The sequence below is a fragment of the Triticum urartu genome, chromosome 7A (assembly GCF_056163025.1).
Source record: "Triticum urartu cultivar PI428250 chromosome 7A, HENAU_Tu73, whole genome shotgun sequence".
NCBI lineage: Eukaryota > Viridiplantae > Streptophyta > Magnoliopsida > Poales > Poaceae > Triticum > Triticum urartu.
Genome location: NC_141879.1, coordinates 227,128,518 through 227,153,792, shown reverse-complemented (window position 1 = coordinate 227,153,792; position 25,275 = coordinate 227,128,518). Strand labels below are relative to the sequence as shown.

The 25,275-nt window shown below is 42.3% G+C and overlaps 4 protein-coding genes and 1 pseudogene across 5 annotated transcripts; 1 reads left to right on the top strand and 4 right to left on the bottom strand.

The window, feature by feature from the left end:
- Positions 1-3,584: 3,584 nt before the first annotated feature.
- On the bottom strand, positions 3,585-3,944 carry LOC147959123 (protein FAR1-RELATED SEQUENCE 5-like). The gene has a single exon (XM_087532478.1). It carries the CDS (start codon positions 3,942-3,944, stop codon positions 3,585-3,587), a length of 360 nt encoding a protein of 119 aa, XP_087388604.1.
- Positions 3,945-4,091: 147 nt separating this feature from the next.
- On the bottom strand, positions 4,092-5,344 carry LOC147959122 (uncharacterized). Its single transcript, XM_087532477.1, has 2 exons — positions 5,203-5,344; positions 4,092-4,648 (listed from the first exon to the last, which is right to left on the bottom strand). The coding sequence occupies exons 1-2, from the start codon at positions 5,342-5,344 to the stop codon at positions 4,092-4,094; spliced, it is 699 nt and encodes a 232-aa protein (XP_087388603.1).
- Positions 5,345-9,058: 3,714 nt separating this feature from the next.
- LOC125523462 (uncharacterized) lies at positions 9,059-13,081 on the top strand. 2 transcript variants are annotated; one of them, XM_048688497.2, is made up of 7 exons: positions 9,059-9,244; positions 9,668-9,819; positions 10,697-10,816; positions 10,922-11,000; positions 11,704-11,790; positions 12,481-12,543; positions 12,688-13,081. In XM_048688497.2, exons 2-7 carry the CDS (start codon positions 9,764-9,766, stop codon positions 12,763-12,765), a joined length of 483 nt encoding a protein of 160 aa, XP_048544454.1. In that variant the 5' UTR covers positions 9,059-9,244; positions 9,668-9,763; the 3' UTR covers positions 12,766-13,081. The 2 variants fall into 2 exon arrangements, with proteins under 2 accessions (XP_048544454.1, XP_087392446.1); XM_087536320.1 differs by lacking the exon at positions 11,704-11,790.
- A 2,495-nt stretch (positions 13,082-15,576) lies between these two features.
- Positions 15,577-16,654, bottom strand: LOC125532127 (uncharacterized; annotated as a pseudogene).
- A 1,150-nt stretch (positions 16,655-17,804) lies between these two features.
- Positions 17,805-23,647, bottom strand: FIP37 (FKBP12 interacting protein 37). The gene is made up of 13 exons (XM_048686166.2): positions 23,412-23,647; positions 23,232-23,293; positions 22,750-22,817; positions 22,604-22,640; positions 21,888-21,975; positions 21,743-21,807; positions 21,582-21,659; positions 21,388-21,435; positions 19,383-19,436; positions 18,708-18,869; positions 18,468-18,537; positions 18,231-18,286; positions 17,805-18,150 (listed from the first exon to the last, which is right to left on the bottom strand). Exons 1-13 carry the CDS (start codon positions 23,506-23,508, stop codon positions 17,977-17,979), a joined length of 1,059 nt encoding a protein of 352 aa, XP_048542123.1. The 5' UTR covers positions 23,509-23,647; the 3' UTR covers positions 17,805-17,976.
- Positions 23,648-25,275: the final 1,628 nt, after the last annotated feature.

The window sequence follows — 25,275 nt, the reverse complement described above, 5'->3', positions numbered from 1 at the left end:
GTTTGATGCTTGATGATTGTTTTGAGATATGGAGGTAATAATATCAAAGTCGTGCTAGTTGAGTAGTTGTGAATTTGAGAAATGCTTGTTTTGAAGTTTGCAAGTCCCGTAGCATGCACGTATGGTAAACGTTATGTAACAAATTTGAAACATGAGGTGTTCTTTGATTGTCCTCCTTATGAGTGACGGTCGGGGACGAGCGATGGTATTTTCCTACCAATCTATCCCCCTAGGAGCATGCGCGTAGTACCGAGGTTTTTGATGACTTGTAGATTTTTGCAATAAGTATGTGAGTTATTTATGACTAATGTTGAGTCCATGGATTATACGCACTCTCACCCTTCCATCCTTGCTAGCCTCTTCGGTACCGTGCATTGCCCTTTCTCACATTGAGAGTTGGGTGCAAACTTTGTCAGTGCATCCAAACCCCGTGATATGATACGCTCTGTCACACATAAACCTCCTTATATCTTCCTCAAAACAGCCACCATACCTACCTATTATGGCATTTCCATAGCCATTCTGAGATATATTGCCATGCAACTTTCCACCATTCCGTTTATCATGACATATTCATAATTGTCATATTGCTTAGCATGATCATGTAGTTGACATAGTATTTGTGGCAAAGCCACCGTTCATAATTCTTTCATACATGTCACTCTTGGTTCATTGCATATCCCGGTACACCGCTGGAGGCATTCATATAGAGTCATCTTTTGTTCTAGCATCGAGTTGTAATCATTGAGTTGTAAATAAATAGAAGTGTGATGATCATCATTTTCTAGAGCATTGTCCCAAGTGAGGAATTAAAAAAAGAGAAAGGCTATAAAAAAGAGAAGGCCAAAAAAAGAGAAAAAGAGAGAAGGGACAATGCTACTATCCTTTGCCACACTTGTGCTTCAAAGTAGCACCATAATCTTCATGATAGAGAGTCTCTTGTTTTGTCACTTTCATATACTAGTGGGAATTTTTCATTATAGAACGTGGCTTGTATATTCCAACAATGGGCCTCCTCAAGTGCCCTAGGTCTTCGTGAGCAAGCAAGTTGGATGCACACCCACTTAGTTTATTTTGTTGAGCTTTCATACATTTATAGCTCTAGTGCATCCGTTGTATGGCAATCCCTACTCCTTGCATTAACATCAATCGATGGGTATCTCCATAGCCCATTGATTAGCCTCGTTGATGTGAGACTTTCTCCTTTTTTGTCTTCTCCACATAACCCCCATCATCATATTCTATTCCACCCATAGTGCTATGTCCATGGGTCGCGCTCATATATTGCGTGAAAGTTTATAGGTTTGAGATTACTAAAGTATGAAACAATTGCTTGGCTTGTCATCGGGGTTGTGCATGATGAGAGCATTCTTGTGTGACGAAAATGGAGCATGACTAAACTATATGATTTTGTAGGGATGAACTTTCTTTGGCCATGTTATTTTGAGAAGACATAATTGCTTAGTTAGTATGCTTGAAGTATTATTATTTTTATGTCAATATGAACTTTTATCTTAAATCTTTCGGATCTGAATATTCATACCACAATTAAGAAGAATTACATTGAAATTATGCCAAGTAGCACTCCGCATCAAAAATTATCTTTTTTATCATTTACCTACTCGAGGATGAGCAGGAATTAAGCTTGGGGATGCCTGATACGTCTCCAACGTATCTATAATTTTTGATTGATCCATGCTATATTATCTACTATTTTGGACATTATTGGGCTTTATTATCCACTTTTATATTACTTTTGGGAGTAACCTATTAACCGGAGGCCCAGCCTAGAATTGCTATTTTTTGCCTATTTAAGAGTTTCGCATAAAAGGAATATCAAACAGAGTCCAAACGGAATGAAACCTTCAGGAACATGATTTTCGGAACGAACATGATCCAGGAGACTTGGACCCTACGTCAAGAAACAAAGGAGGAAGCCACGAGGTAGGGCCCCCCCCCAGGGCGCGCCCTCCACCCTCATGGGCCCTCTATTACTCCACCGACGTACTCCTTCCTCCTATATATACCTATGTACCCCCAAACGATCAGAGACGGAGCCAAAAACCTAATTCCACCGCCGCAACCTTCTGTACCCACGAGATCCCATCTTGGAGCCTATTCCGGAGCTCCGCCGGAGGGGGCATCCATCACGGAGGGCTTCTACATCAACACCATAGCCTCTCCGATGAAGTGTGAGTACTTTACCTCGGACCTTTGGGTCCATAGTTAGTAGCTAGATGGCTTCTTCTCTCTTTTTGGATCTCAATACAATGTTCTCCCCCTCTCTTGTGGAGATCTGTTTGATGTAATCTTCTTTTTGCGGTGTGTTTGTTGAGATCGATGAATTGTGGGTTTATGATCAAGATTATCTATGAACAATATTTGAATCTTATCTGAATTCTTTTATGTATGATTGGTTATCTTTGCAGGTCTCTTCGAATTATCAGTTTGGTTTGGCCTACTAGATTGATCTTTCTTGCAATGGGAGAAGTGCTTAGCTTTGGGTTCAATCTTGCGGTGTCCTTTCCCAGTGACAGTAGGGGCAGCAAGGCACGTATTGTATTGTTGCCATCGAGGATAACAAGATGGGGTTTTATCATATTGCATGAATTTATCCCTCTACATCATGTCATCTTGCTTAAGGCGTTACTCTGTTTTCATGAACTTAATACTCTAGATGCATGTTGGATAGCGGTCGATGAGTGGAGTAATAGTAGTAGATGCAGGCAGGAGTCGGTCTACTTGTCTCGGACGTGATGCCTATATACATGATCATACCTAGATATTCTCATAACTATGCTCAATTCTGTAAATTGCTCAACAGTAATTCGTTCACCCACCGTAAAATACTTATGCTCTTGAGAGAAGCCACTAGTGAAACCTATGGCCCCCGGGTCTATCTTCATCATATTAATCTTCCAACACTTAGTTATTTCCTTTGCTTTTTACTTTGCTTTTATTTTACTTTGCATCTTTATCACAAAAATACCAAAAATATTATCCTATCATATCTATCAGATCTCACTCTCGTAAGTGATCGTGAAGGGATTGACAACCCCTTATCGCGTTGGTTGCGAGGAGTTATTTGTTTTGTGCATGTACGAGGGACTCGCGCGTAGCCTCCTACTGGATTGATACCTTGGTTTTCAAAAACTGAAGGAAATACTTACGCTACTTTGCTGCATCATCCTTTCCTCTTCAAGGAAATCCAACGCAGTGCTCAAGAGGTAGCAGCTAGCAAGCGTCTCATTGTCTTGGACTTGATATGTTTCAATCATAGCTGTCCAGCTCCGTTCAAACTCCTCCACCGTCAAGTTGTGGTCCACACACAACTTGAATGCCTTGTGCAGCTCTGGATGGTCAGCAAAGAACGGTCCTAGCGTCTCCTCAGCCTTCTTTATAATATGCCACCTGCAGTGCATGTGCACTGCCAACGGAAAGACCTCCTCTATGCCTGCACGCATGCTAAAATCCTGGTGTGTTATTATGTTCATCGGAGCAAGTCCACCCATGCACTCCAAGAAGGTTTTGAACAGCCAAGTGTACCCATCCGCGTCTTTGTTCCGAACGAGCCCGCATCCAAACTACAATGACTGATTGTGGTTATTTATTCCTATGAATGGAGCGCAGGGCATCTTGTACATATTAGTGAGATATGTCGCGTTGAACGAAATGCAATCTCGGAAATGTTTGTAGGCTCTTCTTGCAACACCATCCACCCAATACATGTTCCTGACACGGTCCTCATCATCCAATCTTATCATGTAGAAGAAATCTGGATCTGCTTTTGCTTTCTCATCGAAGTAGGCTATCGTGTCTTCTATGTCAGCCAACCTGCTCTCTCTACGGTACTTTGCCTTTAGGTTTGTGACATCTGCCGGTATGTAGGGCATGCTACTCAGTCTACCATCTTCGCTGTGGATGAGGGACAGTATTTGGACCATTCTTGATGGACCGACGTTACAATCATGTAGCAGCTTTATGAATTTCTTCTCGAGGGGGGTCAATCCTTTGTGGGCGCTCAAAAAATTTACCAGGTCAGACTTATTTATGAGTTCATGGTTGCGCTCGTCAAAATATTCAGTGACCACTCACCGTGCTCCATCTACATTTAGCTTACACTGGACAGGGCATTCCGTCTTGACAATGATACCTCTCTTTCGTTCCGGAATGACAGGCGCAACACCTTTACCCTTCTTGTTCCTTCGTGCCTTATAGCACCTCATCTCACCTCTGTTGTACTCGTTAGTTTTTTTAATTTTCCTATGGTATTCGGTGTTGATCGCAAACCCATGGAACATTGCATATCTCTGGTAGAATTCCTTGGCATCTTCGAACGAATCAAATCTCTGCCCAACATACGGTGGCTGAGGTACCATGATTTCTGATTGCCCACCATCCCCTTGTGCTTCGTCATCAGTTTCATCATTCACTTCAGTATCGGCGGTTGTTTCATTTGCTTGAGTGTTGCTTGTGCTGGTGTGCAAAGGTGTGCTTGTCGGCATTGCTGGAACGATTGCCATTTCTGACACTGACTCCGCATTGTTTGTGGCATGATTGTTGGCTGGCTGGTGGAATGCTTCTTCCGTGTGCTCAGAGGTTCCCGCAGTAGATTTCCCCGCGCCGCTGTTGATTGTAGTTGAAGGTCCTGCAATAAAAAAATAGGTATGAGTGTAAGCATTGCTTGGATGGCATGTTTATCGTAACGGAATACAGCAACTGCATGTGATTTGGCATGACATCATTCACACAGCAAGCCGTGGAATCTACATATGGCCATGCATGGCAACTGTAGTTCTCCAGTCATGGAAACTACAGTCCAACAAACATGGCAACTACTGTTGCCCAGACATGGCAACCAGCATCTTTTAGCATCAAAACTTGTATTCTATAGCCATGGCAGCTACAGTCCAACATACATGGCAACTACTATTGCCAAGACATGGCAACCAACATCTTTTAGCATCGAAACTTGTATTCTAGGTACGAGCTCACTAGTCAAATGCGAACAATCATGAATGTTGCACACAATCATATAGAAGTTGGCAAATCCTGAAGATAATAGATGACTTCTTGCACGCGACCACTTGGTAGCATTTTTGTTTGTCTTTTCCACCACCACAGTGACAAATCTACTTTTCCTCCCATGCTTTTTTCACAAAAGCAAATGCACTAGTGTTTTTCTGGTTCACATTTTTTTACCTTGTTGTGCCGCATGTGCTGGTCGTATATGGTTTTTCATTCCAATTTGATGTGCTCTATCTGCAATAGCGTTGTCCTGTAACTGTGAAGCTTGCCATGAGATGTTTGCCGATGTGGTTGCACCATAACAACATGTGATCATGTTAGCAGTTGGTCAATGCATGGCAAATGTAGTTTGTACAACATGGCACATGTAGCGGTGCATCCATGCCACACACATTTGTTCATACTTGTCATCCACAGTTGTTTAGACATTTGCAATCACATTTTATGACACATGGCAAATGCAACTATCTAGGCATGGCAACTGCAGTTGTCCAGGCATGACAACCCCAATGTCACATATGTTCCTTCTCCTAATTCACTATCCACAACTTCACTTCATGGACTCACCTGTGTACGACGTTGATGGCAGGTACATGGTTGCCGCCTGATGCCACGTGTTGCATGAAGGTCCTACATTTTTCCCATATAACTCGTGAGTCTTTTGCCATCCTTGCAAGTTTAATTTCATGGCCACACCAGTATGTTTCTTTTTCGTATGTGTTACTTTGATTTGCCACATTAGCTACTTGAAGTTGATCGCCCGTACATTTGTCAGCGTTAGCGCCCTATGAACTTGCCATGGTATCCCCCTGAGTGTGGTTGGATCATAAGAACCTGCGAAAAATGACATTGTGGGACATAAGTAGAATGGCATCTTCCTCGTCACAAACATGGCAACTGTTCCTTTTTTAATCATGCATCGTACCGATACCCGCGTACTGCTCTAGTAGTGGCAGCAACGACCCTGCAGAAATGAGTTGATCGTACTCTGCTGCATCCCAAGGGGGCGTTTCCGGCCTTTGAGAAAACCAAGGATCAGTGCCGTCTTCGTGATTCATTCTTCCCTTTTTTTCTGCCACTGTGTTTTCAGTCACTGCATGAACAAGAACGCATCAATAATCTGCAAAATGCATTCTTGTTGTTTGCACATAGAAGATAACACGGCAATCTTATCACATTTCCTGCGTAGGCAACCAACACATCATGGCAAGTAGGACATGCACATTCATTCTCTTTTCTAAAATCTGGATGTCAGCTATCATTTTGAAGCGATGGCAACAGCCAGTAAAATAGGATGGCAAGCAACAACATAACGTGGTGGCAACTAACGACAACGATAGGTGGCAACTGATGTTAGATACAAGTGGCAATTATTTTTCCTCCCTCCCTATGCCAAATTCCTCCTTTATCTTCCTATTTTTAGTGATTCCTACGCATCCTTCAGGACCAACTGCTCGCACCAAGCCAACCCAGAAGCTTAGCTCAACTCTAGTATAGAATATGGCAGATTTGACATATTCTGGTGGGCAAATGTGAATACACACAAAAACCATGGTGTGTTTGCCCAGACAGCATGGATCTAGTTGCCATCTTCATGGGCAATCTGCAATTTCAAATTTCTGGACAAAAGAAGGCCGAGAAACAGAAGGAGATCGGAGATCCACCTATTTTAGATCGTCGTCTTGGGAGGGCGGGGTTGGGGCAGGGGGTGTTGGTTAGCGGTGGGGAGGCGCTAGGGATCTGATCTGATTGCCATGGCAACCAGAGAAGGAAGGTGATGGAAGTAGGGGATCGAGAGGTAGGAGACGACGACGCAGGTCGCACTGGGGATCAAAAGGAGGCCGGGGCGACGGGCGTGTTGGGTCGTGCGGGCAGCGTGGTCGTTTGCCCGAACGTGTGGGCAATTATGCCACACACCGGACGTGCGGGCTGTGGCTGCGTGCGCCCGGATGTGTGGGCGATTATGCCACACACCAGACGTGCGGGCTGTAGCTGCGCGTCCGAACATGGTCGTGCGGGCGGGATTGACTCCGTGCCACATAAGGCGTGCGGCACAACCACCCGATATGCCACACATGTGACAGTTATCAACGTCCTTCCATAAAAGGTACTCCCTCTGCTCCATATTAATTGACTCACACTAAATTTTCAGAGGAAGCCCGTGGTCTCTTCTATCTTTTTCAGCTGGAGTTAATTGTAGTCTTTTAGCATCTTGTTTTTCTTTTGACGTGTTTTAGCACCTTGTTTTGGCATGATTCCATATACTTGACCGCTCGCGTCGCTGCATTGCTCATTGCAGGGAGGTGCAGTTTCTCAAGCATGGACGCAAGCATGAACTTGCCTGAAACAGGGGAGGAGCCCAATGAGCTGACCCCGATGCATAGGAATACGGGCTAAACAAAAAGATAGTGGTGATTATCATCTAAAAACGCCCTAGAAAACAGGTTGGACCAGTGGCAGTGCATCAGGGAACCCTATTTTGGCGCCTTATGCGCCAAATACAATGTTATTTACAACTTGCAAGTGGGCCAGCCCATATAGTTCGAGTAGTTTTTTCAGAAGCCCCTCCAGTTTGGGAAGCTTCCCAAGAAGTTTTTCATGTGTTCTTTAGTTTTCTATTTTCTGGTTTCACCTAGTTTTTGTCTGGGTTTTTTCATTTATTTTTTGTTTTCCTTCTCTTTTCCTTTTTTGTCAAATGCATGATTTTTTTCAATTTATGTGAACTGTTTTCAATTTTTGAATTTTTTTTAATTATGAACATTTTCAAATTCATGATTTTTGAAATCAAATTTTCCCTATATTTCATGTTTTTAAAATTTATTACCTTTTTCATATTTTTCCCTCAAAAATTGAACTGTTTCCAACAAACTATTATTTTTCTCAAATACATTAACTTTTTAAAAATCAGTGAACTTTTTTGAACTTCATGAATTTTTTAAAGTTTGCGATGTTTTAAATTCGTGATCATTTCTAAAAGTCAATGGTCAACATTGGCGTCAGCTTAGCGGTCAACACTCAGTTTTGTGCCATCAATGGTCAATGCAAACGATTTGAGAAAATATGCACGAATGAGAGAGCTTTTTTTTTTTCTTAAGCGGACGGACGAGAGAGCTGAGCGAGGCGGACGAGGGAAGGAGTATTAATGGGCTTCGGCCCTTGTCAATCGCTAGTGGGCACCAGGAGCAAAATTTGGCCCTACAGGCCCCGGCCCAATTTCGTGCGCATGACCGCTTGTCTCGTGGAGTGGCATCGGAGAGCAACTAACCAGGAGCGCTTGTTTACTTGTAATTTCGTTTTTGAAAGTCGAAACTTGAATAACGATGCTCATAGCATAGCCAAGTTTGCTTATTCTTTAGATCAGGGACGCCACATGTGGCTTGGCCAATCCCATGATCCGAGATGTATTCCACATTCTATAGCTTATGAATGAATAAACTTGGTTCCCCTCAAAAAAGAAAAAACCAGGAGCGCTTGTTCGGTTGTGCCCGTGCCTCTCGAAAATGAAAAAAAACCACATTTTTAGCTTCTGCGAGAAGCAAGGTTTCGCTTTCGTAAGAGGCATGATTCTGATTCCACGAGAGGCACGGTCCTGCCTCTCAAAAAGGAAAAAAATATGTTTTTGTTTTTTTCTTCTGTGAGAGGCACGGACATGCCTTTTAGAAACGAAAAAATGCATTTTTTTCCTTTTGTGGGAGACACGACCATGCCTCTCGGAAATGGCACAGCTTCCTGAAAGAGAAAAACCATGCTTCCGGTGTGGTTTTTTGTCCGGTTTTCTTTAAAAAAAAGTCTGTCAAAACCTATCGACATGAGATCTAGTTTTTAAGAATATCGACGCGAGGAATTCAATGATAAAAATGATTCAAAATTTGGACGCACGGTTTAAAAAATAAAATGTTTTGAATAAACGAATCCACTTGTCGCAACTTGGTTGGAGCTACGCTAGAGCTGACCTGGGCCGTGGCCCGCACAGCTCTGGAGAAAAAAAAAAGATTAGATACCTAGGCCCAGCATTCACTGAGGCCCCAACCCCATGGCCCGGGAGCTGACGCCTCACGCCACACAGAGACGCAGCACCCGGCGACTCAGCTGCCGCCGCCCCCCGCCACGCCGCAACCGCAGGCCGCCGCGGCTCCGCCCACCGGCCAAGGGGGCTGCAGCACACAGCAGCACGGCGAGTCGGCGTCGACCAACCCACGACCCCACGCGGCCACAGGTACACGCAGCTACCACCGGCATCCAAGCAACACCCAAATGAGCTCCTCCTTGAATCTGATCCTCTTGTCTCTCAAGCCTCAATCTCTCCAATTCCAGTGAATCACTACAAGCTGCACATATATTTTGTTTGAGGCATTCTCAGTTTCTCCCTAAATTTCAGTTAGGTCATCGTCTATTCATCTCATTACCAATATGCTAGCATAAACAATTCACTCAATTATTGTTTACAGTTTAGCTATGTGCAAGGACAGTCAAAATTGGAGTGCCTGACAGATTATCGTATAGTAAAGTTTGGTATAGCTTATTTTGTTTGTATCTGATCTCTTCATATTGTAACAAATAAGAGAAGTTATACTGATTAATGCCAGTGATCCAGAATTTGATATGTATATTATTATTTTTGTGTGTGTGTGTTCTTTAGCTTGGCCCCCAAGCAATTTATTTGTAGCTCCGCCACTGCTCAGAAGCCTGTGTTCCCGGCCACGCCTCGCCCACTCGCGCTGGGTGTGCCTCGGAGATGGCCGACGCGTCATTTTTCGATAGGATGGTTTCCCAGCTCCGGTCCACATCCAAGTGAGGAAAACCTCCACATACCTCAATCCTGCCTTTTAGTTTTGTTTCCATACATCTCGGTCTGTACATTTTTCAGCAGAACAGGTCGATTCCCCTTCAAATGATTTAGCCCTTTTTATTTTGGAAAATAGCACGCTTGCATAGACTGAGTACAGCGGAAGTGGCGCTATTTATCTCATTAATCCCGTTTTGGAACTGATACATAGTTTGTCTCTTTAGCCTTTTGCTAGCATGCCAAGTATTCCAGTACAACTGGTGATAGATGGTCTGCAGAAGAGTGCAAAACTAATAGTAAAATGTTAGTGCTCATGCATTTACACCTATTTAGATCATTGAAGAAAGTTGAACATGCTGTCTTAATCGTAGATGGTGGTTCGTGACTTCTTCAATTAGGCAAGATGGATTCTATAGTCACTTGTAGGCATTCTCTTAGTGTATAATTAATTTATTATTGACAAGACAGCTTTGGACTAATCCTGTTACTGAGATATAGAAAAGATATGACATATGTGGATAGAATATCTTCGGATATGTAGGGTATGTAATGCGATGTGTGCAACAAACTCATTACCTCCTTTGTATATCTATCTAATTCTGTTTTTGTCTTCAGCATGAACGAATTTAACTAAATCTTCTCTTGAGACTTTATTCGCTAGTGCGTGCAAGCGGTTTTTGTTCATGAATACCATTGCTCTAAAGACGGTTATAAAACCTGTAGCTTGTTGCTTGCACTAACTCCGGAAGTCATTGTTTGCACACAGTCTGGCAGGCATTGTTCGCACTCTCACAGCTTAACAAATAGTAGAATTTAACTAATTTCCCGTTTATGGGTGTATCACTATTTTATTATGTTTGAATCATCTTGTTGGTATTGAAGGTACTACACTGGATATCCCAAGGATCTAGGTCCATCAAGAATCATACCGTTCACATCAGAGCGTCAGTTCGTGCAGCTATTACATGAAGGACGGCCTGTAGTTGTGGCCTTTACTATTAAGTATGTTAGGCTCATGTTTTTTGTTCAGAAACACAAGAATAGTTGAGTTGTACTATGTCAATAGCTTTGCACATGCTTACAACAGTAATGAAATTGCTTTTGTAGGTGCACTTATACACAACATCTTGACAAAGTACTGGAGGAAGCTGCTGCTACATTTTATCCTCATATAAAGTTTGTTCGGGTAAGCCAATACTCTTATTACGCCCGCAAAAAATATGCCATGAAGTATTTTCCGGTCACCTATAAGATGATGAGTTATTTTTTGAAAACTTTAATGCACTCTGCTTTTCTATCTGTTCAAATTACCATGTCTAGCTATTATGGAACATTGTAAAGGTTGGTTTGCTGTCTCAACTGCATGTTAAAATTCAAAATCTTGAAGTTAGTCCTATCTGATTTAATTTGTATACACCTAATACAATACTACCTTTGGCGAATCTAATTCATCATGCACTATAAAGTTCACCTATTTCAGTTTTCTGTTGAGCTTCAGGCACATGTGTGGAAGCTCTTTGTTTTGCGAATGTATCTTCGATGATCTTTCCTAGGCTTTTCTTTCACCTGCTAGAGAAGCAGCTCTATGGGAAGCTTAGATGTGTGAATAGTTGTACTTCTATTATTTTGGCAATTTACAATTGTAGATATTATGATGTACAAAGATACGATCAATTAGTCACAAGATAGTTTAATTGCCTGCCTGTCAAATCAGACTGTCACTTTTGATTTCCTTTTCATTTGGATGCTTTATCTTGGGTGATGTCATGATACACTTGCTTAAAATTTGTGGCTTCTTGCTTCTCATCTATACAAACTGTGACTGCTGCCATCCGGTTTGCCTTTAGTCTCAAACTGATAGGAATTATTGTTTTGTTCTACGTTGTCAGGTGGAATGCCCAAAGTATCCTGGGTTTTGCCTCACGAGGCAAAAGACTGAGTACCCATTTCTTGAAGTATTTTACAACCCAGAACAGGTCATGATTGTTTACTTCACCTTGCATCGGTTAACACATGTTGCCACTTCTTTACTTCGAACTATGTGCCACCTACATTTTTGTCAACGATCTTGATTCTTGATCTTATTTATTTATTTTCTTAATTTTTGTGGCTAAAGCTGCTGCCTTGTGACCATGAGGTCACGGGTTCAAGTCCTGGAAACAGCCTCTTGCAGAAATGTAGGGAAAGGCTGCATACAATAGACCCAAAGTGGTCGAACCCTTCCCCGGACCAGAGAAGCACTAATCTTCTTTTGAGGGAGAATAAACTTAAGTTCTCAGGAAATGTGTGTTTTGTGGCTCCATCTAGAGATTCGTTGCATCCTTTGTCAGACCAGGAATTAGTGTTTTCATTTGCATCTCATTTCCGTATTGGAGAAGGTCCTGCTCTGCTAACTTGCTCATGTATGGTCAGTTTGTTCTTTGTTGACCGTGAATGGCGTCGGTACTGTTTGTAGTTATTATTTGCTTAGCTGTGTTTAATGTGTTCCCATTATTTCATGGCTAGGCATCGCATATTATTTGGTATAGAGCTCCACATCATTTCCCTAGAATGAATTTGGTTTCCATTTCTTTCTTCCTTATTTACTTGCTCGTCGTGTTATCTGCACCTACAGTACAGTTTATTGTCATTTTATCCTGGTAACATCATGATGTGTATTTTCTCAGGCTGCTAACCCAGGAAAGATCGTGGACCCGAGCATCACGAAATACTCCGCAAAAGTCCTACCTGTAAGCAATGCCCTGAAGCGTGCTTTCAAAATAGTCATGCATGAGCCATTCATGCATTACTCACTTGTCAAGTCTAATGCTGTATAGAGGTCCGGTTCATGGTTTCCAGGTTGAGCTGATGTGATGCTATTTCCTTGTGTGCAGTTCAACTATGACCAGAGCGTGTATGGATTCCGGGAGTATTTTAAGAAGTATGGGTTCAAGTATTCCGAGACAAACTAGGTCTGTCATCATGAAGCCCTGCAGAGTTAGCCAGTCGGACTGGCATGATGAGGCCTAGTTATTAAATTTACTTTCAGCATGTACCAGCAGTGATGCTGTATATGTATCAGCACTCACTGCATATTGGCTCTGCTTTGGTGGTTGAAAATATGGCCAAGCTGTTAGTTAGGTTTCTGGTACGCTCAAGATTCTAGTAGAATTTCTGAATGTTGCATGTTGTTCTTTGTCGAATCTCTGAACTGCATTTTCAGACTCAGTATTAATAAAAGGACAACGCTAACGCCCACACGTGTGGTGGGAGCGAAACTCGCCCACACACCCTGTAGTACACAGACTGCGCCACGTCACTGTATGCATGCATGTGATAATCTTTTTGGGTTTCCTGTGTATGTTTTATCTCTTAAATAAAAAATCTGATTGAAGATCCGTTTTCACCATTAAATCTCTCGCGATGAGATCACCAACATATTTTGACAAAAAAAAATCAGCTAAAAGTTGCCATGTCTATTGCACATGAATTGTCATGGTGTTTACACTGAAGTTACCACGATATATTTTAACTATTTTCTTCTACATTTAAAAGTAATTTTTAATATTTATAAAACAGGAAATTAAAAAACTAGACTTGCCATGATACATGCACTTAAAATTGCCATGGTTCATACAAAAAATATTTTTTAGATCAAAGTACTGCAGTTGCCATCATCAAAATACTAAAATTGTTATGCTCTACAAACTGAAATTGCCACATGGCAACTTTAGTTTAAGCACCATGGCAACTATAGTGTAAACATCATGGCAACTTCTGGGCAAAAAAAAATCATCGAAACATATCAACATGGGGTCTAGTTTTGAAGATCTCATCGAGACGGATTTAATGGTGAAAAAGGATTTTTAATTCGACTTTTTAATTAGGAAATAAAACATTTTTAAGCCGACAACCAAAAAGATTCCGGCTGATGTCATCTGTTCACATGTGACAAAATGAGTGATAAAGAAGACGTGTGGTCAATGTGCAATATGCCACACGTGGGGGCGTTAGTTTTTTCGTAATAAAATTCTGTGGCTCACCATCTCAAGTGCATTAGAGCATCTCTAGTGGAACGTGTAAATTTGGACGTGTATATCTCCATATACACGTCCATATACACCTTGCTAAATTATACACCTCCCAGTTTTTCAGTGGAACGTGTAAATTAGGACGTGTATATTCCAACGGCTATATTTTCAAACGGCTATATTTCCAACGGCCATATTTCTAATCTATATAAACCACTCCTACCACCTCTTCCAGCACACTTCTCTCCTCACCTAGATTTTTCTATCGTTTCTCACGCAACACCATGAACACATCCACTTGGGACATGAGTTCTTCGTCATCTTCATCTGGCGACGATGAACTCATACTTGCAGCATTCGCCGAGCGCGAGGAGGAAGAGAGGAAGAACGCTCGACGCCATGGCGGTTCCAAGCATGGACGTCAGTCAATCGATCGAGGAAGAGATGCCGGATTTCTTCTTCTGTGGGACGACTACTTCAAAGAAGTTCCTCGCTTTCCCGAACATTTGTTTCGACGAAGGTTCGTAATTAGTACACTTCTCTGCTTTGGTCCTTTTTTCATTTCCCTGTCTCATTTAATTTTTATGCACAGATTTAGGATGTCGTGTACTTTGTTCAACCGCATAGCTGATGGTATACTTGAGCATGACTATGATGATTATTTTACGCAAAAAAGAAGTGCTTCTGGAGCTCTTGGGTTACATCCTTTGCAAAAGATGACCGCGGCGATGCGGATACTAACATATGGAGTAGCAGCTGATTATGTTGATGAGTACATCCGGTCCGCTGAGTCTACTAATTTAGAGTCTTGCAAGAAATTTGTGATCAAAATTTGTGAAGTTTTTGGGGAAAAGTACCTGAGATCTCCAAATGAAGAAGACATTGCTAGGTTACTTGCAATAGGGGAGGAAAGAGGATTTCCCGGTATGTTAGGGAGCATAGATTGCATGCACTGGGGGTGGAAAAATTGCCCCAAAAAATGGCATGGCATGTTTAAAGGCCATGTGAGCGAGCCCACTATGATCTTGGAAGCAATTGCTTCACAAGATCTTTGGATTTGGCATGCTTATTTTGGTTTACCAGGGTCTCTGAATGATATAAATGTTCTTCAACGTTCTCCTGTTTTTACAAAGCTAGCCGAAGGCCAAACTCCTCCAGTGAATTATAGCATCAATGGCCATCAATACACAATGGGGTATTACCTTGCAGATGGTATCTATCCACGGTGGGCAACATTTGTGAAGAGCATACCAGCTCCAACTAGCAGAAAGCATAAAACTTTTGCCAAGAAGCAAGAGGGGGCTAGGGAAGATGTGGAACAAGCCTTTGGAGTTCTGCAATCCCGTTTTGCCATTGTTCGTGGACCTGCTAAAGGATGGAAACGTAAAGAAATCACTGATGTCATGAAAGCTTGTGTCATAATGCACAATATGATAGTTGAAGAGGAGCGACAAACTGGTCGGGAAAGCTGCACTTTTGAGGCAATGGGAGAAAGAGTCACAGTCTCTCATACTCATGCGGAAGAACTGAGCTCTTTTATTCAGATGACTCATCGGATTAGAAATTTTGATGAACATGATCAGCTTAAACTTGATCTAATTGACCATGTGTGGCAAAAGTTTGGAAACGAGTAATCCATGTCTTTGTAATGCAGCTATCAATAAAAATATTTATGCAATGAGTGATGTAATCCATGTCCTCAACTAGCAGAAAGCAGTAAATAGTTCTTACAACTACAACATATAGCTCACATTACCCTAGGCCGCGAGCAAGGATCTCCTTCTGCTTAGCTTGGTAGAACTGCTTTTGAACATCAGTCATACCACTTGTGTCGATGAGCATGATCCTCTCATCTAATTCAAACTGTCTCCGTGCATCCTCCCTCTCGTTTCGTGCATCCTCATTCTTTTTTAGTGCAATCTCCTCTTTTCGCAATTCCAATTGTTGTGCATAGCGAGCATTTCTTGCCGCCTCTTTGATCTCATCCTTCTCTAGCTTTGCTGCCCACACAGTTTCTAATGACAGCTTGCAAGCACTGTCATCAGTTTTACCTCTCTTGTCCCTCTTCACACCATCAGGTCTTTTCTCATGTTCAAGAGCATCAGTGTGTATCAAGGTAGCATCAGTACGTACCGAGGATGCATCAGCCGGATCATTGGTGGCTGTGCCCGGACTTGCATCAATGGTCTTCTTTTGTTTCTTAAGAGAAGTTTCAACTTCTCTTGTCTGCCACTTTGGATACTTCGAAAACTCTACATAGCAATGCATCAGTGTGAAAGGCTTCTTTTTTTTTTAAGATCCATTTCCTTGAACAAAATATGTGCATCGTTTGTCTGCACATATAAATATGTTGTTAAAATAAGCACACCACATATAGAATATTGCACATCACATATAGAATTACAAGAAAGGCGCATACCTTTTCTTGTATAGTCCTTCCACTTTCTTGCCTATTTAAAATTTGCTGAAGGCAACCACAAAATTTAGAGGTCTCTTTGTTAATCATTGTGTAACGGCAATTGATTGCATTAGCATTACGCTCCGGCCATGATGATTCCTTGTGTGTGTTGTAGTACTCTGAAATTCTATCCCAATAAGCATCCCGGTTTTGATCTGTCCCAACAATATCCAAACTTGTATTTGCCCATGCTGCTATGAGAACCTTGTCCTCATCACTAGTCCAATTTTTGCCTTTGTTGGATTTTCCTTTCTCTGTTATTGCAGAACGATGCTGAGTTGATGGAGTTGCCTGCTCTTCAATTGGACTTTCTAGTTGTGTTTGCGTGTAACCAAAATCAAGGATGTCTAAGAAGCTTTGGTCAGTATCCATCTGCAAGCAACCAATGCACAGCTATTTTAGACCACAATCTGGCATCAAATTGATAAGCAAAAATTATTTTCTTCTCCTTCCAAAGAGCTATGCATCTCCCCTGCATCTCCTCCCGGCGCCGCTCGTCCCTGCATCTCCCCACGGCACCCCGCTCGTCCCCACCACCGCCCCGCTCGTCCCTGCATCTCCCCCCTCCCCCCCACCGCCCCTGCATCTCCCCCCTCCCCCCACCGCTCCGCCCCAGACAGGCGCCCAGCCCCCCGTCCCTGCACAGCTCCGCCGCCCAGCCCCCCGTCCCCAGCCGCCGCCCCTGCATCTCCCCCCTCCCCCCCACCGCTCCGCCGCCCAGCCCCCACTCGTCACCCAGCCCCCCGTCCCCGCCCTCTATTCTCACCAGGGCGCGCGCCGGCACCGGCGCCGCCGCCAGATCGGGCTGCAGGGCGTGCTGCCGCCGCCCCTCTGCTCCCGCTCGCGAGAAAGGAAAAAATGGTTACCTTGGGCAGCGGCCGGAGAGGAGACGCGACGGCGACCTTGGGCGGCGGCCGGAGAGGGGCGACGGCGACCTTGGGGAGGCGGCTGGAGAGGAACGGGAGCGGAAGCGGGAGCGCGAGGCCACGAGCGTGGCTCGGTCGTCTTTAGTCCCACGCCAGGTACGCTCGTGGGAGCGACGTGTATAGGTGCACGACCTCGATCCACTGGGAAAGCTTTTTTGATTTTGATCGTGTATATTTAGCATCCACCTCCATTTACACCATCCACTAGAGATGCTCTTATAGGACGGGCCTGTGTCCGTGCAGAAATTCTTCTACTCGCTCCGTCCAGAATTAGTTGATGCTCATCAAACGGATGTATCTAGATCAGAGTAGCAAACTATGTGTTTATTGCTGCGGAGTTTGCAAACTGTGCCAGAAGAAGGAACGTTGAATCAGAAAACCTGGTAAACTTTTCTTTTTTTCGAAACGAAAAAAAAACTGGTAAACTTAGGCTGCGCTTTCTCAGTGTGGAACTGTACCGATCTGTACCCAAGCGGAACGGCAAACAGTCCCTTCAAAAAAGGTTCACGAATGCTGCTCATACTTGCACTGTTGCACAACCGCCTCGCCCTCTCCCTTTGCTGCCATCAGAATAAAGCTTCTACGAACATGCAATCCAGATCAAGAATAAACGGGATAACTTACAACTTGTGATACACGAGCGTTCCATCAAGCATACAGATGAAATTCTCAGGTAACCAAGTAGCAATGTGGAAAAACTGTTGCAGCCATCAACGCGTTACATTACATCAGAGGCATAAACCGAGCAGCAGAAAACAGTTGGCACCCTTAGGACTCTGCTTTTATCGGCTGCGGATCAGAAGAAGCGTTCATATCATTTGCAGCTTCCTCTCTTTCTTCGACGACCGCGTCGTCTTCAGTTGCCTCTTTTTGGGAAAGCATCTCCTTTAACCTTGCCAGCTCCACATCTTTAGCCTCTAACTCCTCTTGCAGTATGGAAACCTAAGGAAGAGTTGGCAGTAAAAGGGTTAGAGGATAAAATAAGCAAGCAATTTAGTAGCAACAGGAGTGACGAATCCTACCATTTCATTTGACCTCTCGACGTCATTTGTTAGGCCATCCATGTGTTTGTACAGCCCTGACAACGCAATGAAAAGGTTAAGTACCTCCATGTTAGCATACTATCCATTAACAAGGAGCAGAGCAATTTCTGTTCTAAATGACCTACAAATGTCCACCAGCTTTAACAATTTTTATAACAAACACACATATTGGTTATTTGTCACTCCTTTCACTTGGATATATAGCTCAACACGTACCATCAAACTGATTCCTGAGCTCATTGTTCTGGGTCTTCAGAACTGCAATTTTCATTCCAAGTTCATGGATCTGTACCAAAGATACTTCATAAGAACGCATTCTGCCAAATATAATAAGGCAACAAATTTCTCTTCTAGTATGTTGGTTGTTCAAAGAATGACCAATGATTCTTTTCCTCCAAAGGCAGAGAAAACCATAGAAAATGTATATAAACGGCTTATGTCTGTTGGCAGACTTACTTTTCCTTCAGAAGCCATTGCCCCAATCTCTTCATTTTCCTCTTGCAATGTTCTACACTTGGCCATTAGCATCTTCCCATGTTTGCTGGATGGGGTAAAATTGACAGCGGCAACATTTTCCTGCAGTTCTTTTATCTTTTTCTCTTTCTCTTCAGCCAGATTCTGGACAAAAATGGGCAATACCATTTGTTAGCCACTCGGTGTCAAGCTATGTAAGGTTCAGCCTTCCTAAGATAATAGAAAACACATCTTTTTATTTCCACACTTGAGGCATTATCAGCAATTCAGCATGGCTAGTAATATGCTTGAATCATCCATCTATCATGTTCCCATATAATACATTTGCGAGTTACAATTTATTCCGTAAATATTCCATTATTTTCATAATACATTCTTTGTGATAGTAAAACTGCTGGGCTTTGTGCCTTTCATACTTGTATAAGGGGACCATAGCCATTAGTTTAAGTCTTTAAGATAAGACAAACAAATACTGTCTCATTACATATTTGACTAATTATTACAAAAGATGGTGCAGAAAGGCATCAGAAAGACAGAAACCTGCTATAAAAGGTTCTCTTAGACTTTACAATGTCAGGCTTTCAGTTTTAAAACATGCTGGCACAAACAACTCTTATAATTCAACATGAATTGTATGATTGAAGGAGAATTGCTGACCTTTAAGCGTGTAAATTCCTCGTGAATTGCTGGATCAAGCAATAATCGTCTTGTCTGTTGAAGCAAACAGAAAAAGGGATGTAAATAAGCTATTTAGTGTGATAACATAGGGTTTAGGAATTATTAACTCCAGCTACTACAGCTTCTCAGGGAGCTTAAGGCCACATTATCAAAATGTAGTAGTACTGTCCCAATTTGTCCCGTGAAATTCATGTCTAGTTCCTGCAGCCCAAACAGCACCTAAGCCTGTTCCTATACCAAGAGCCCAGTCCATTAGCTTCTCTAAGAAGCTAGCGTTTGAAAGAAGTTAATCCTGTCATGCAGGGAGTCCAAACAAAAGGGTAGTATCATAGACAATTAGACATGACGTGAATGAGAAGATATTTAAACGGAACATAAGGTATTTCCACTCAATGTTAAAGAAAATATAGATGATAGCTAGATTAGATGATACGGTACCATCTTCAGTATTCGGAGAATCTCACATTCATTATTCCATTCCACAAAGTTCATCTTGTTGTTTAAGTGGAACAGTTAATCCTGTAATCATAGTTGCAGTGCAGCTCATGACTCATTTTATTGGAATTCAGAAACGATACATAACAGAAAATTTCGTACGGTGAACCTTGCAATGTTTTTTTTTTGGACTGTAGGCCTTAGGATGTCTGTTCACTACAGAATCTGGTGTTGACCACCTACAGATAATCCTTCAAATTAGCGAGGATGCAGTTTAATAATCATAGCACATAACCTTGTTTTAATACTCCCTCCGATCCAAATTACTTGTCGCTCAAATGGATGTATCTAGCACTGAAATACGTCTAAATACACCCATTTAAGTGACAGGTAATATGGATCGGAGGGAGTATAAGATGCAATATAGAGACCGTAGAGGCATAGACCACTGGATCTCTAAAAGGTGATATCTTGTATGTAAAATCACGAACAAACTGCCCTCTGCTAGACCATAGAGAAGAACATGACTAAGATACACCCTACCACGTCTCGTAGGAGACCCAAACCTCGCATACGGGTGGACCGAGTCGGGTGAGTAGGCTGGATTGCTAAGTTCTACCTCCGTTTGATCCACTACCGGCTCTAGTGGTCATATAAAGGAACACAAGCGGGTTCCCACATCCCCGGATATGATTAATGCATGGAAGCTAAGGAATTGGGTCATTCTTCAGCCCAAGATGCAAGCATTTGGGTTTACTTCAATTAATATGAACCTATACAGTAGGTACCCCACTAAATATGGTAGCTTACTAAATATATTACTTGCTTGCAACCTCCTCTGCCTTGTACTCCCTCCGTTCCTAAATATAAGTCTTTGTAGAGATTCACTATAAACCACATACGGAAGTATATAGATGCATTTTAGAGTGTAGATTCACTCATTTTGCTCCGTATGTAGTCCATAGTGAAATCTCTACAAAGACCTATATTTAGGAACGGAGGGAGTATATATTTGTTCAAGCTACTCTCATTCGTATACATGGGTCAGTACAATTGGTATAGATAAAGGTCAACTAGTGCAGATCATGGAGGCCACTATGTCAAAGGGAACAAAGGTGAGCACACAGAAGAAAGAGCATGGACGCCTTTTGACAAGAAGCAGAGTTTGTGAGTTTTCCAGATAATATGATGGTATAGTTTACATGTACTGCTGTCACTTTGCCTGATAAAGTAGTCTACATAGCTGGAGCAGTACTGGTACCAAGTCCAGATTTGATTGAAATGAATCCAATACTAATTATGGTTTACCAAATTGAAGTAATAATAACTATAACTCTACAGTAAGGTGTGCACAGAACAACAATGGTCAAGTCCAAAATAAGCCATTTTAGCAACTAAGTATTCTTTTACAGTTTACATTCTGCAGTAGATTTAATCTAAACAAATGAACAGAACCCCTGTACAAGCAACTTTTGATAAACACTAATAAGTTCAAATACACGATAAATTGGCAAGCGTAAAACAAATAGCATAAGTAACACTATTTTACCTGCATTGATGGTGGCCTCAATTGTGTTTTCAAGTCCCTAACTGCAGACTGCAAATTCATACAAAAAAATTAACAAACAATCAATACAAACTAGAAGGACGCTAAAAATTGATCAATTGAAAATAACTAAGTATTGGTCAGATTTATCCATATTGAGATGTTTCTCCTCGTCGTAGGAGGCTCCCGGAGGGTACCTTCAATTCCGCAATCTCTTGTTCTCGTTTTGCAAATGTTACAATAAAAGCAGCTTCTCTTTTCTTCGCTTTCTCCAGCTGAGTATACAATTAAGGAACAATCAAACCGAAGCAAAGCATGACTATCGTATCAGTTTTACGAGTATGACACAACAACCAACCTGCTCCTTCAGTGACTCCTCTGACGACTTCAGGTTATTGAGATAAGTAACCACCGAAACAGGCTCTGCGTTTCAAATAAATAAATAAATATTCTTTACACAGTTATTACCAGAAATAGGATGGACTTCGATTTAACTTGCAAACCTGGATTGGTTCCTGCAGGTACAGCAGGAATGTTCTGAAATGCTGAATGCCACTTCTGGATTTCTGATTTAGCAGCTTCCAGTTCCACCTGTGAATTATAAATGCAGCGTTTCAGAAATTCCAGCATTATGGATCATATATGTTAAGCTATGTAGAGGTAACACTGGAACGAAATGCAAACATTGGTGTAAAAAACTGCATGCATGGTTACTGAAACTACATCTCCATATTTAGTGACAGACATTAATCATTCTATTATAGAGAAATTGTCTGCTCCGTGGGTGTACTTTTAGTTGTGACTTGCCTTTCTGTTTCTCAGATGTCTAAATTTTAAGTAAAGTTCAGGTATGTTAAGCTTTATTAGTTTACACATTTTCATATGATTAAGTAGTCGAATGTTCACAGTTGCACTATAGACTGAAAGAACCCTTCAAGGCTATTATGAAACAATGGAAGTCTGTGAGGCTTGGGTTTTGCCAATAATAATTCACTGAACAAAGAACATATACCGAAAACACAGTACATACTATCCCAGAATGATTGCTTGCCAATTACAGTTAAACTGCTCATACAACTAATGGAGTGCACAGTTATTTTATACCAGAATGAGGCATAACAGGGTACTTCAATTACACCAACACAACATAAATTGAGCTCAATAAAACTGTACTCAACTAGCAAATGATAACATTGAAGAACAGTGACTAACTACACACCTGGTTTGATTCAAGATTCTCTTTGCAGGTCTGCAAACTTCAAAAGGGCAAGAGGAGTTAGTGTCATTGTTACAATTAACAATAGAACAACAGTTATTTGGTAAAAACAGCAATAGATCAAAAGTTAGATAAGAAATATAATATACCTTTCCCGGAGAGACAGAATCATTCCCGTGGCAGCACCTGGTGCACTTTCCTCCACCTTTGTCTTTCCCTGCACACAAACTTGCTGTCTTAAATGAGAGATTCTTGTTCCATGAAATTGTCAAAACTTAAAGGACTATTAGGTAGGCAAGAAAGCATATGTTTAATTTTCTTACTGCATCTTTCCATTACCATGTGAAACAGCCACAGTATCTACTCCCTCCGTTCCAAAATAGATGACTCAAAGTTAGTACAAAGTTGGGTCATCTATTTTGGAACCGAGGGAGTACTATCTAATGCATCTGACCATAAATTCGAGACAGAGAGAACTTCACCAAGACCAACGTGCTAAGCATTTTTCCATGCTGTATGTATCATTGCAATCCTAATGGCAATCGTAATTTAGAATGCTTCCAGTGGCAGAAGGAAAAAAAACGTACCGATACTTTGTACCAGGTTGAAAGAGGAAACCTAGAAGAATTACCTTCTTGGAAGCGAAGACATCGTCTTCGTCGTCATCCAGATCGCCGAACTGCCTCTTCTCGCCTGCATAGAAGCAGCAGCAGCAGCAAAAGCGCCGTATGAACCAGGTGAGCTTCCGAGAAGCCGAAGCTCGAGCATGAGTGAAAGCAGAGGCGGAGGAGGAGGGACTGAAGGAGGGCACCGGAACGGGCGGGTGCGGCGTTGCGAGAGGGCGAGGCGTTGAAGTCGCGGCCGAAGGTGTCGTCTTCGTCTAGGCGGGGGGAAGGTGGGTCCGCCATGGCCTTCGCTGGCGTCGTGCGGACAGCGGGATGCACTGCCGTTCCGGCCGCCGAGGAAGTGGTGCTGCGGCGGCGAGGGTTTGGGCGCTGGCGCCAGCGGGATGGGACCGGTCTGAGGAGGGGGCTCTGTTTGTGGGCCTCTGCGGGGAACGGGCAGCGACGAGACACGAGACTGCGCCACGGCCTTTTTTTGACGGGCTGTGCCACGGCCCTTTTCTCTAGCGCGTATCTTTTGTTTCCGCGGCCTCTTTAAACACAAGACGAGAGCAAACATTTGAATACTTTATTATTTTCACAAGTAAATCATTCTCCTGCACAAACAACAGACTGCGCGTGTTTTGAGGGAGCAACTAGTTAACGAGCGCTCCTTCGGAAGCCTCGCAACGATTAGCATCACTTGGCGCGCTCTCAGTCATTCGTCATGTGTTGCGCTCTGGACGCTCCCTCCGAATTTTGTTTTTTTATTTTTCCGCACGCGTTTTCGGCTTTTTAAACTATTTTTTTCAGGTTTTTTTGATGTTTTGGCTTTTCCCCGGTCTTTTTTAGCTTTTCGATCAAAAAAAATTTAGAAAAAAAATATTTTTTTGCATGAAAAAAATGTATTTTATTTTTTTCTTTCGTGAAAGTCACTGTTTTTTTCCGCGAGAGGCACGCTTGTGCTTTAGCGAGAGTCACGGTTGTGCCTTTCGGAAACGAAAAAAATGCATTTTATTTTTTTTTTCTTTCACGAGAGGCACGGTTGTGCTTTCGCGAGAATCACGGCCGTGCCTATCGGAAAGGGAAAAACAAAACGCGTTTTCTTTTTTTTTCCTTTCGTGAGAGTCACGGTTTTGCTTCCGCGAAAGGCACGGCCGTGCCTCTCAGAAAGAAAAAAAATATATTTTCTATTTTTTTTTCTTTCACGGGAGTCACGGTTGTGCCTCTCGGAAACGAAAAAAACGCATTTTCTGTTTTTTTTTCCTTCCACGAGAGTCACGGTTTTGCTTCCACGAGAGGCACGGGTGTGATTTCGCGCCTCTTTTGGAAAGGGAAAAAACCATGCTCCCGGTTTAATTTTTTCGCCCGGTTTTTTCATGAAAAAATAAGTTCGTAAAAATCTATTAACATAGGATCTAGTTTTGAAGATTTCGGCGCGAGGAATCCAATGATGAAAACGGTTCGAGATTTGGACGCACGGTTTAAAAGATAAAGCGTTTTAAATAAACGAATCTACGGAAAAAAAGAAAACTCTCAGATTGCGACAAGTGGCGCGCTGCATCTGTGTCATTTGTCGCGACTAAAGAAAGTAGAGTGTTCTTTGCAACAAATACTCATTAATTAGTGATTTCGATGTTTTGAATAGCATACTAGTAGAATTTACCAGCATCCAGGATGTACATATTTGAATTTCTTCTGTACAACACTGAGCTGAAGACGATTTTTTTGTACACTAAGCTGAAGACGCGCTACTGATAAAATGGTGCAAAAGGTGGTCTGGCATATGCCTTCAATCTCAAGCAGCTCCATTGACCACCGCACGATCGCTGCCTTTTTCCCTCCATGGCTTCATATATTTCAGAGTAACAATTTGGGTTACTTTGAAATATTAGTCTGGGTAAGAAACATCGTCAAATGGCTCGTAAAAAGAGTGTCAAACGGAGTCGATTAACTGACATTTTTGCTTTCGCTTGCTAGCAATATATACCTTGGTCCTCCATTCAGATATTTGACCAACACCTTTGACCCTCATTGAGACCGGCTCAAGCAGCAATTCTTCGTCATTATCGT